Below are 12,277 nucleotides of genomic sequence, written 5' to 3' on the forward strand. Positions count from 1 at the left end.
TGTAACACTCCAGACGTTTCAGCCCAAGCAGCAAGAAACCCAAATTCTGACAAGAGAATCTTTAGCTTAAGAGAGTTTAAATCCCTCCCTCTCAGGAAAGCGCTCAAGCCACCAAACTAAGCAATGAGGAGGTAATTTCTATCCTGCCCTTGAAGGCTGGACCACTGTGGAAAAAACCCCGAAAGATTCGAAGGGTCTTCAAGAGCTCCAGTCCCTGGCTCCACATCAAACAGGCGTTAGATAAAATGCAGGAACAACAGGGAGCTTAAGCGTTCCTTGGTCAGAAAGACAGTAGCTAGGAATCCTGGTTTTTAGCACTTAAGCTATTCTGTTCATTGTATACAGAACACAGGCATCTAAATCTGAGTTTAATGGCTATTTTGCAGGCCAGGACTTATATTCCTGCAGTTCTGGCATGATGATCAGCTGCAGAGATCAGCCCATTTCTGTATCTGCCTCCAAATATGCTGCAGCATTTTTTGGAAATCCACACAACTCCCAAAAGGCAAATCTCCCAAAGTCTATGCTGATTACAGCAAATATGTGACAATTCAGTCCCCTTTAGCTGCCTAACCAGATTTCAGTTACTGCAGTTTGCAGTTTTACAATCACACTGCACGACCAAGCACAATTGGTTCAGATTTTCATTGGTTAGTTAGATGAGCTCCTACCCACTTCTATACTTTTGCAGTTCAGGCAGCGCAGAAATTCAAGCCATGGAGACAACACTGGATTTTGGAATATATTCAGGACCTCAAAAAAAGCATTTCAAATACATCAAAGTGGCCAGATAAGTTCACACTCAATAGGAAGTTGTTTCTCAAAAGGAAATTGCAAATTTCAGTCAAAGAGGAAGATGGAGAGTTAGAATTTACTAACTGTTCCAAAAACTTCAGAAAGCCGGAAGGGTTTGTGATGGTTGCATGAAGAAACTGCATGCAACTCCATAAACAAGTTCAGACTGTGTAAATAGCTTAAGAACATGTCTCCAATTAAAAAAAAAACAAACCAAAAAGACACAAAAAACCCCCCCCAAAATCTCCCATCAAGTTGCACTTATTTCTGACAGGACATAACAAATTATCTTTGCAGTTATCACATTTGGACCTATTTAGGTCCAAATTTAGGTCCTATTTAAATAGGTCACATTAGGACCTAGTTATTTACCCACTGGACAGCTAGATACAGACACTTAAAACTAGATAATACAAAGACAATTTATATTATGTACCTTCTCAGTTATGGAATATGTAACAAACGTATTTAAAACCAGAACACTTGATACATTTTGTTGAAGTTTTCCATGTTACTGAAAGCTTCCTAACACTCAAATATCTAGTATTCGCTGAAGATCAGGGATTATTTTAATGCGCATTCAGCCAGCAGCAAAGCAACTGCTATGATTTAGCCAACTAATCTGTTTTGCTTAACCTGTGTTTCTGTCCATTGTCCAAACTGTGGGCTCCTGGCCACAAGCACGGAAGAGGCCATTGGACAGACAGGTATTTGGTCCATCCATCCTATACGGCTATTCTTACACCATAAAACGTTCCTCTGCAGCTGGGGAAAAGATGCATGCTTGTAGGGTCATTTAATACAAAAGTCAGATAAAAAAAAAAGGTACCAAGACCTTTCTCTAGTACCTGGCCAGCAAAAAAGTCTTATTTTACCTTTCATGCCCCAAACACCCACTGTAAGCTGTACAGTATCGGTGTACAGTATTGGCAGAACCCTTCCAATTACTTTGCTACTCTACCTGAATGTAACTGGGAAGATGCCAGTTCACAGACAGAGCTTTTGCAGTAATACCACGATAATGTGGGCTTGGCATGGTTACATCATACACATTACCTTGGCAGTCAGGCAGCAGTAGCTCCACCAACTGAGCTCAAGGCCAAGCCATCAACAGTTGTGCTGAATGCAGTTGTCTGCACATTTTTACAAAGACTTTCCCATTTATGATGTTTGTTTTAATTTGATGCCCTTAGTGCTACTAACATCCCTATACAGTGTTTGTATACCCAGTAAGTTGTAAGAAAACATGCAGCAACAGGCAACAGACTTGTTACCATCATTTAGCAAACTTGATGCTCAAAAATTTTCACTCCTGATCAAGTAAAATACACCATGCATAATTAAGCCTGACATCTCTCAAACGCCTCTGTCTTGGAACCACAGATCTGCTCACTTCTGAACTCTGGGCCTTTCAGTGTGAGATCAGTTCCTACAGCAGAACCCAACTCTCTAAACCCCTCAAACAGTATTCTCAGCCATTTCAGTTCTGCTTCCAACACCCTTTAGCCTTTTAGCCCCAAACTAGTCTACGTTAGTTTTAGAGATGACAACAAATATGAACAGTATGTGCCACTTTGTGAAATGCATGCATCTGGCTTTATTTGACAGAATTGTCATTCTGGCGGTATCCTTTCTTCACTATGTGACATCTGCCCCTTCCTTTCCTCCTCTGTTCATCCTCTTTGCACAAGATATAAAATAAATATATCAGGCAAAACATGAAACAGATCAGAAGTAAATATTGAAAGTAAGTGCACTTAACTAGAGCAAAAGATTTCTTTTGAAAGTAGCTGCTAGCATAATTAAGCTCTGCAAGAAACAGCACTTACTAGGCTTCATTACAATTATAGGATTAACACTGGGGGTGGAATGTGTAAATTACAAAACTGATGTTAGTTGTAGCAGTACATTTCTTATTTTGGGGAATACTGAATCCCAATATGCCCAAAATTAGAGACCAGCATTTAGCTGCATAAAACAGGAGAGACAATAGCTGAGCTGGGTCTTTAAGGAGCTGTGAGGACATGTTCACATAGCTTACTGTCTAGAGGAAGAGAGGCTTTCTGGAGGCCATGCCTCTCAGCTGTGCATTGAACAAGTTGCTTTCAAGACCTACCAGCCTCTCAAAAGCTTCAGTGGCCCAGATGGACTAAAAGCTGCTCCTCACATCTTCAGAACCACATCCACCTTCAAACACAACACAACAGTAGAGGAAATCTATTCAATGTTGGCAAAATGATGATCAGAGATAGTAAGAAGAGACACAATAGTGTCCTTGCGGATTTACAGGCAGAAAAAGGAATTTACATAAATGCCTCTTTCTTCCCTGCCTTCACCACCACCCCCAAAAGTAAATCATGAAGCTGTGTACACTCCTGCATAGTGGCTTTATTATGCTGAGTGATTAAAGGTGACGATGATGACTACAGGACATACTATGCATCTTTAGAGGGTTTTCAGTTCAACACTGAGGGGGCCAAATGGGGCTACTGTGTATCTAAAATATTTTACTCTGATTAAAGGTGTAATTATACAGTTAGTCATAATAGCTGCCATACTTTAAAAGAAACCCACCTCTCCTTCAGGGGAAGGGAAGGAAATTATGCTACTTTATTCATCCAAACACACTCTCAGTTAAATTCAAATACAGCATGTGGACTAGATAAATACAGTGACACACAGCCACAAACACTTAGTAATCCAAGATAGAACAAGGAGATGAATGTCTTAACCTATAATCTTCGCAAAGGGAAACTAAATCTTATGATTAAGAGTTCTGTCATATCTGTGCAGGTATCAGTGGAGGCTGTATGTTTTCTTCTCAACTGTCATAAGAAATTCATGCTAGTTTTATGGCCTGAAAGACACTGCAAACACAGGATCTGACACAGAGCTTAAGAGATTTACTTGTTTATATGGTTAGCGCATAACTTCAATGGATATCCACATATGTGTTGTAGAAAAGGCTAGTGCTAAGAATCTTATTCAGCATAAATAAGACAAAAGTCTTTTCCTTCTCACTGTATTTTCAACCCTGTAACAGATTTGCTGCACTGTTACCTTCACCAATCCAGGCCCACAGGAATACTGATTTTTGTCGAGGAGGGGTTTCCCTGGCTCAGGTCACTTTTCACAGAAAAGTAGCTGATCTCAAATAGCCACTGCTATTGATATATAAGAAAAGATGGGGGAGTTAAATTCTGCATGTAGCTATACCTTTTAAAATAAACAATTGTGGTTACACAGGAGAGTGAAAAAGAAATGCACAACAAACAAGCTTCATTTTTTCACCATTTTTTTAACTGACATTCAAAGTTCATAGTTAACACCACTAAAAGCCGTTTAGAGGACCTGCCCCAGAAAATGGTGCCTTGACACCCTTTAGAGGGTTCAGTTTGCTGAGGAGACGAACTCAGACAGAACACACACCTAGTTCACTTGAACTTGAAGGAAGGGAGGTAGGGCCTACACAACACCTTGATTCATAGCAGTCCCAGCTCCCAAACCAAATGACAGAAGCAGGTTGGGTAAAAGGCACATCACATTTCAAGAGAAAAAGAAAGGGAAAGGGTACGAGGTACAAGAGAAGAAAATGGTCCTACTGCCAACAGTTTCCAGTTATATGCATGGAATTTGTATACTCTCCTTCTGGAATAAAATATTTAGAGCCCTTGGTACGCATTCAACAGCTCTGAACAAATCCATTGAGTTTTACTGCTTAACCTTTATCCTCTCCCCCCTTTTATTTTTTTTTTTAGCATTGACATTAGTATTTTGGAATATTCTATAATTCAACAACTGAATATACATTACCCATACTAATCCCCTGAACACAGGAGAAGGCTGACCAGAACCCAGCTGAGGCACCGCATTCCACATAATTTCTTAAATAACAGAATTATAAATCATCTTTATACGTGCATAGTTTTTAATCCCCATCCTCTGCCCAACATAGCTCAGTGGTCAAGTCCCAAGAACAACTTTGAGTCCTGTCATCTGTGGTTTTTTCCAAGCATTTTCTCAAGTGATCCTGTACTTCCATCACTGCAACTCCCCTAAGCTAGAGTTCTGCATCGTTTTACAAAGCAATCTGTTATCCTTTAAGCTTTTACACACTTGATAATAATGGCAAGAGAACATCACTGAACATACACAAGAAAATTTCATCTTGCATCGACAGAACTATACAAGAATAACAAAAATAGAGATCAAGATACACTATAAAGCCAGAAAATTACAAAACATCGCATACAGTAGTTTCATGGGAAAGAAGGATGGGAAAAAAAATCTTTTCCAGATTTCACACCATTTCCTTCCCCCATGCACACCCAATCTGGGTGAGGTGGGGAAGCAAAAGAGGTTTTTGTTGCTTTTAATTTTGCCCTGAAACATACTTGTAAGTAATTGCAAGTGAGTGACACCTAGTGATGAACACAGATCTGATCATCCTCCACTCTCCCTCACAGAGAGGATAAGCCAGCAAGCACCGACAGGTAACTCAGGAGTGGGTGTTGAATCATGGGAACCTAACACTACTATGTTTCTCTCCCTTAAAAGCCAACATCAAGTGAGCCAAGACCAAGAAACTTGGTGCACAGCTGAAAAAAATGAAGATGAAAATAAAATAGTTCATCTGTCCAAAGAAGCAACTGTAAAAACAGATCTAAATCATGACCTGTAAATTCACTTCTTCATTCTCTTTAATCACCTCTCTCTGGAAACATCAAGTTTTCCCAGAGATCTCATTCTTAATTAAAAATATACATCCCAGAAGCAAACGGGAAGAATGGGTTTCTCATCAAATACTAAAATATCAGCAGTTGTCTTAGAGACCATTTAGTGATGTCTCTGGCTATAACTGCTATCCTGTTGTAAAGGATTTTATGAGCTTGTCAAAGACTCTTATTTTGCCAGCAGTTCCAAAATTATTGCTCACAGAGCAGTTACTGGAAGTGAAGGGGAGGGGAAGGGATCTAGTGTGATTTCTGGTAGGGTTACAGGAAGGAAAAGTATGCTGCTATGCAAAGTAGCAACAACATAATTCCCTGAAAGGGAAGCTGGAATAAAGAGACCAAGAAAAGTGGTACGATTTTTCAACACCATGACATGGGACAATCCTGTATATGGAAGCTCACCCTGAAGAAGCGAGGTCTTAATGCATTTTTAAGAGCCGTCCAAAGCTCCAGGGCTAAGACAGCAAAACACAAAATCCTGTAGGAAAGGGAAGTGATTAACCTAGCACAGCCCTTGCTGCTTTCACGCGTCTGTGCCATTTCATCTATTTCTGTCATGAGAGGGTTTTTTTCCACTGGAACCTCAGGAGTAGCTCCTGCTTTAAAGACACAAATCATACACCATGGCTACAAGCCATCACAAGGACAGGAGTTAAAAAAGTCGATATAATTTAAAAGTTAGAGAGCAGCAAAAGGAACACACTTAAACACATGCTACAACTTGTGGACCTTGTTCTGCCTGGTGAACCCATGGCCATCTCTTTTTCTCTTCTCACAGATTCATGTGACATCGGGCTTTGTTTTTTCGTTTTAATTAATCCTTCCACAAACACTAGAGAGAATTGGAAAGCCTGTGAAGTTTAAAGCCCTGAAATCCCAGGCTGCTGGGATAACTAACGCAACAGAGCCACCTACCATGGGAAGGCAGGACTGACAGGGCTCCGGCAGCGAGAGCCGCCACTGAAACTGATTTGAATGAACTTGACCCAGGTTGGCGAGCGGCCAGCACTCTACGTCACCCCGTGACTTAACAGAACACAGTGTTCCTGGCACCCGCACAAAAATGTGTTGAAATCCACGCTGAAGAGAGAGAGAGCGCGAGCAGTCAGCGTATGCTTCAAATTAATAAAGGAAAATGATAATGGAAAGGTAATAAAGCACAAAGGCAGCATTAAATACTTCTAAATGCATCTGCTGCGTTTCCCCCCTGATTTATTCTTATCATTTGGCACTCCCTCGTGTGCCAGAAGCTCGGCACATGGGCAGCTCTACCCAGGACGAGCCCTTCCTTGTCCAAATCCCATCCCACACGCTCTCCCTCTCACCTCCATTCGTGCCCTACCTGGAAAATTCCAATGCAGCGCTCAGCCAGGCAGCCAGTGGCTCCTGTGCCTGGGCTGCCCCTGACTCACCCCCTCACCCAGCCCTCGCGCAGAGGCGACAAGGCAGGCATCTCACGCAATGCTTCTATAGGGGATGATCAGTTGGACAGTTATGTCATTCACAAATGGATTATGACAACCCTGTCATATGATGGAAAGCAAACAAGTAGGAGAAGAACAGGCAAAATAAACTTAATGAACCATGAACTTGATGTACTTCCCCCATATACCATATGGCTATTATTTCCCTTTTCCGCACTTCCTCCCTCTGGGACTCCCCCTCTTCCTCTCCAAAAGCCAGCTCAAGTTTATTTTCCTTCTCTTGTCTGTCACGTCTTCTTTCTCTGATGTCCTAACCTCCTCTTCAGTGATTGAGGCATTTTACACTCTTAGGTGCAAGATCAAAACCAGTTCACAGATACCTGCTGAGAGGGCTTTCCCCAGTCACACAGCTGGGCCATACCTGCCACCTGCAACCCCACCAGTGTCCTGCAGCGGAAGCCTACAACAATGCCTTCCAACCAGGCCACAACAGCAAGATGGATCCAGTTTCATCCTCATTACCTTTCACACAGCCTCAGCCTAGCACGCAGTTCATGCTGTTAGAGGGGTATATAGGAGATGGAAAGGCAGAAGTGCTCCCTACCTGGACAGTCCACTGAGGCTGCTTCCACTATTTCAGTGCAAACCTGAAAAGCTGCATCAGTTAATAGCTGATCCAGCATTCCACCACCCATCATCCATCACCTGAAAATGACAACATTTTTGTCTAGTTACAGATTTTCTAATGAGACACACAACACATGCATCTAGGAGATGATCCACATCTCCAGTCAGCCCTTCCAACATCAGAAGCCTGTGTTATATGTGAAAGCTGCACTAATTATTTTTCACCTTAACTATTACAGACTGCAAGTTACTATTACAACTACAGAAATAAGCTATCTGCTAAAAAGAGACAATAAAACCTGCATAGGAAACAGTCAGGCCCTTTTAATAGTCCCTGGTTTGTATCACAGAAAATCCTTTCAAAATTCCCTTTCTTCCAACTAGAACCCTGCTTATGTCTTTCAAATTAAAACATTATTAGCTCCAGTACTGTAACAGTGGGGAGAATAAGTCTGCCTTAACATCCCCAGGATGAAAAAAAAATAATGAGAAAATTCATGCGTTGGATGCTTTGTGGATATATATTTTTGATGCTTAGAATGCCATTTTCTGAGTATATGCATCCTAAAGTAAAATAATCTAGGGAGAGAAGAAAAATACAATTCTTGCACTGTTTTTTGTTTTTCCTCACTGTGGGATACAACAAGGACACATTCACATATGGGAGGAAAAAAAAAAACCACAACAAACCAACCACAAATGTTGATCATGACAAAGTAGGGAATGGGACTACTTGAAGGATAAATATTTTAAAAGCTCTCTATAAACAATTAACAACCATAGAATCAGAGAATAGTCAAGGTTGGAAAGGACCTTAAGATCATCAAGTTCCAACCCCCCCTGCCATGGACAGGGACACCTCACACTAAACCATCTCACCCAAAGCTTTGTCCAACCTGGACTGGAACAACTCCAGGGATGGAGCATTCACAACTTCCTTGGCCAACCCATTCCAGTGCCTCACCACCCTTACAGTAAATAATTTCTTCCTTATATCCAATCTAAACTTTCCCTGTTTAAGATTGAACCTGTTACCCCTTGTCCCATCACTACAGTCCCTAATGAAGAGTCCCTCCCCAGCATCCATATAGGTCCCCTTCAGATACTGGAAGGCTGCTATGAGGTCTCCACGCAGCCTTCTCCAGGCTGAACAGCCCCAACTTTCTCAGCCTGTCTTCATATGGGAGGTGCTCCAGTCCCCTGATCACCCTCGTGGCCCTCCTCTGGACTTGCTCCAACAGATCCATGTCCTTTTTATGTTGAGGACACCAGAACTGCACACAATACTCCAAGTGAGGTCTCACGAGAGCAGAGGGACAGGATCACCTCCTTAAACAATCATTTGACACAATAATGTGTGAGACCAAGAGAAACAACAGTGGAGATAATTTCTAATCTCATCTTTCTAGGGTCAGGCTCCAAATCAAAGAGGGCACCTAAATAAGCAGCAGAGATAACGTAAATTCAGAGTTAGTTAAGCTACAGGAAGAAAAAGCATTCAAATAAGAAATACAAAAGATAGCTGATGGCACAGATGACAGGGAATTCATATCAGGAGACAGAGTTCCAACAACATGCCTTGACTTGATAGGTTAACTTTAAAAACCCCTATGGAAGAAGCAGTTAAAACCAAGATGCACTGGCATTCACAACATATGCAGGTAACGTCAAAGCAGTTACCTGCCCATTCCCCTTCAAGCACAGCCAGAAACTACTCCTGCAACAGGCATGGGGGGCAAGATTTTCCTGGAAGAGGGAAGCTATTTGGTAGTCTCATGTTTACAAAGGAGTTTACTGGGTTGTCAAGGAGGAAAAACCCACAGTGATCCCTGTGCAGCATGCTTTGAATACACACAATTAAATTTGTCACAGTATTACAGATGAGTTGTCCACCAAACTTTGAATGCCTGTCCCAGTACCCTGCCTCTCTTCTAATTGGGCTTGGCAAGGAGCACCAAGATACTGTTAAGTCTGAAAGTTTGCTCGAGAACCAGATCCACAGGTTGGAGAAGTTTTTGAGCCACTCCCAGCTGGCTAGTGGGCAAACCACAGGGAGACTGCCAGAGCCTCCAAGGAGGGCAAAGTTGAGGGCAGGATGTGACACACTTACCACAGTCATGCAAGGCTACTTCTCCCTAACATGCAGCGTGGTTTACAGCCTCTAAACAAATGCACAAGGCTATTAGCTCAAACAGGGTGAGATTTATTTCTTTAAAATATGTATTCAATAAGATTGTTTGTTCCTACACCCTTCAAGACTGTGAATGGGATGTTAAAAAAAAAAAAGAAAAAATTAGTTAGGAATGCAATTAAAAGATAAAAGCAATAAGCCTTCATATTTTGTAGCTGAACACAAGAGCTAGCAAGGCATGTGCTCTATTGCCTTTCTCCTAAAACCACCTTATCACTCTGAAAGATGAAGTATTTCAGTTTGTTAAGCCCTGGAATATTTTCATTTGTGGCTTAGGAAATCTCATGTGATTGGATGCAATTAGCTGCACCAGGACCAAAACCACAGTAACGCATTCTCTGACTTTGGCACATATTGTCCATAGAACTTTCAGTTGCAGCACATTATATTTTTATTTAACATACAAAAGAAAACCCCACCTGTCCACCAATAATTTTAATGGTAAAGCCCCATTTTCAAAGGACAGTTGAATCCTGAGCCATAAATGCATCTCTGACCATCTTCAACTATATACATATGAAAGCAACCACAACAGCTTTCATATGTAAAATGAAAGCTATACATTTACCAGTTACATACCTGCCAGGTAGGAAAAAAAAAAAATAAAAAAATCTAGGTGAGAGGAATACTTTTATTTTCTTAAATATGACACTGTTTGTCAAGGAAGGAAGATTATACTAGATGGGTCACGCTCCTTAAGAACAAGTGTTAAACAAGATTCATACTGAAGAACAGCAGCAATACCTTAGAGCTCCGTTAACATGTTATTAATTTGAGAGCTGGGTCACTTGCTAATAAAGGAAAGAGCACTTACTGTCAGTGATGTTGCAGAACCTGACAGTCTAACGTGCTTGCCTACTTTCTCCTCCCTCATTTTTAAGCATAGTTCAAATATCGTTTAGAGAGTCAGAGAAAAGAATCTAGGACAGATCCATAACAGGAGTGAGTTGTAAGTGCAGAAGCAACATAAAAACATGACTTCAGAGGAGCAGGGAGTGTAATAGCACGTGAGTGATATAATCACATCCATAGGTGAGTAAAACCAGGATAATGCCAGAATTAGGTTAGTGTTGCATTTCAGCTTCTGGAATATTCAAAGTCAAAGCATTTTAATTTTATTGCTGTTTTATAACACCTGATCTCTCAGTCTTCATAATGCTTTGGTCTGGAAATGACTTATCAGATGAAAAGCAGAGAAAATAGGTAAAAGGAAAAAAATTCGAGCTACCAATGAGGCAACATGACAGGATTTACGTGAGCTGTGGTTACAATAAACACAGATAGGCACAGTTTGTCTGCTTTTATCTGACTATGTATACAAAATTCAAGACCTTCCAATTTATTAAATATAAGTTATCACTGTTTGCAGCGAAGGAGATGTTCATTGCCAGCTACATATGGGAACATATTCCTAGACACTTGCTTCTATTTTTACCAATTCCAGCTTTGGGTTGAGGGGGGTCTGTGCATGTTCTCATTTTCAAAACCTAGTGCAGGTTGATGTATTTTTCTAAGAACAAACACACACACTTGTTCTGACCACATTTTAACCACAGTAATGATGTTATACAACCCATCACGTTTCTGGACTCTACAGAATTCTGCAATGTTAACACAGATTTGTACTCACACCTTACTTAACTTAAATTCAAAGTCTGTTTCTTCAGTCTTAATTTCATTCTAATTTTTTGTCAAGTCCTTTATAGCTGTAACTGTCACCTTCTTCACTTTAGTTTTATGCTTCTGTTTCATTATGCACTGGTTTGCCTTAGTTTGTCCTCTGTGTGGTTTTTGAGAGTTACGGCAAGTATTGGTTTTCCACAGTACCAACACTACATAGTTAAGCGCATAAAACCAAACAAAAGGCTTCGGTTCTAACTTTTCCCAGCATTGTTTGTTTATACGTCTACACATGCAATTAGTCTAGTTTTATCTAGCAAAAATTAAAGCATTATTGTTTGTAGAAACTGAATATACTGAGACTAATGCTGGCCAGAGAGACTGAGGCACCAGATCTGAAGTTTCGGTTTCACTGAATAGAAGTAACCTATCAGATTTACTCTGCACTGTAGATGTAAACGGCAAGCCAGAACTTCCTTTTGCTTTAATCCCATAAACACTGGCATAATGCCACATAAGAGAACATGCTAACCGCATTCTGAAAGTCAAGGACTTAAATGCACAATAAAGCAGTGACTTAAAAATCGTGGAGATCAAGGAAACAAAGTAAGAACAGCAAGAGTAAGTCAGGCCAGAGACTTGTTGCACCCAGCATCTTACTTGGGACAGTGGCTTATGTGAGATGCATAATGCAAAGAAATACAAAGCAAGTAAATACTTCTTCCCTGACATACTCCTCCATAGTGAAGTGATTCGCAACTACAGAACATCCCAGGGGAGAGTTATTTGACTTACTACCTTAATGGACTTTTCTCCAGAAAAAACTGCCCAATTATTAAACCAAACTCTGCAGAAGCCTAGTAATGTACAACTTCTTAATATTTTTA

The 12,277-nt window shown here is 40.8% G+C and overlaps 1 protein-coding gene across 2 annotated transcripts in view; it reads right to left on the reverse strand.

Annotated features, from left to right (window-relative positions):
• The window catches only part of SPIDR (scaffold protein involved in DNA repair), a 200,573-nt gene that overhangs the window by 163,352 nt on the left and 24,944 nt on the right, over window positions 1-12,277 (reverse strand). Inside the window, exon 6 of one of the 2 annotated variants that reach the window (XM_061354844.1) lies at window positions 6,444-6,608. The exons of the other annotated variant lie outside the window; for it this stretch is intronic. Within the exon in view, the coding sequence (XP_061210828.1) occupies window positions 6,444-6,608 (165 nt within the window). The remainder of the gene's footprint in view (window positions 1-6,443; window positions 6,609-12,277) is intronic. 2 annotated transcript variants of the gene reach the window in all.

This window comes from Neopsephotus bourkii, unplaced genomic scaffold, assembly GCF_033783945.1.
Source record: "Neopsephotus bourkii isolate Nb327-2 ecotype Australia unplaced genomic scaffold, CSIRO-AGI_Nbou_v1 NB_753, whole genome shotgun sequence".
Taxonomy (NCBI): Eukaryota; Metazoa; Chordata; class Aves; order Psittaciformes; family Psittacidae; genus Neopsephotus; species Neopsephotus bourkii.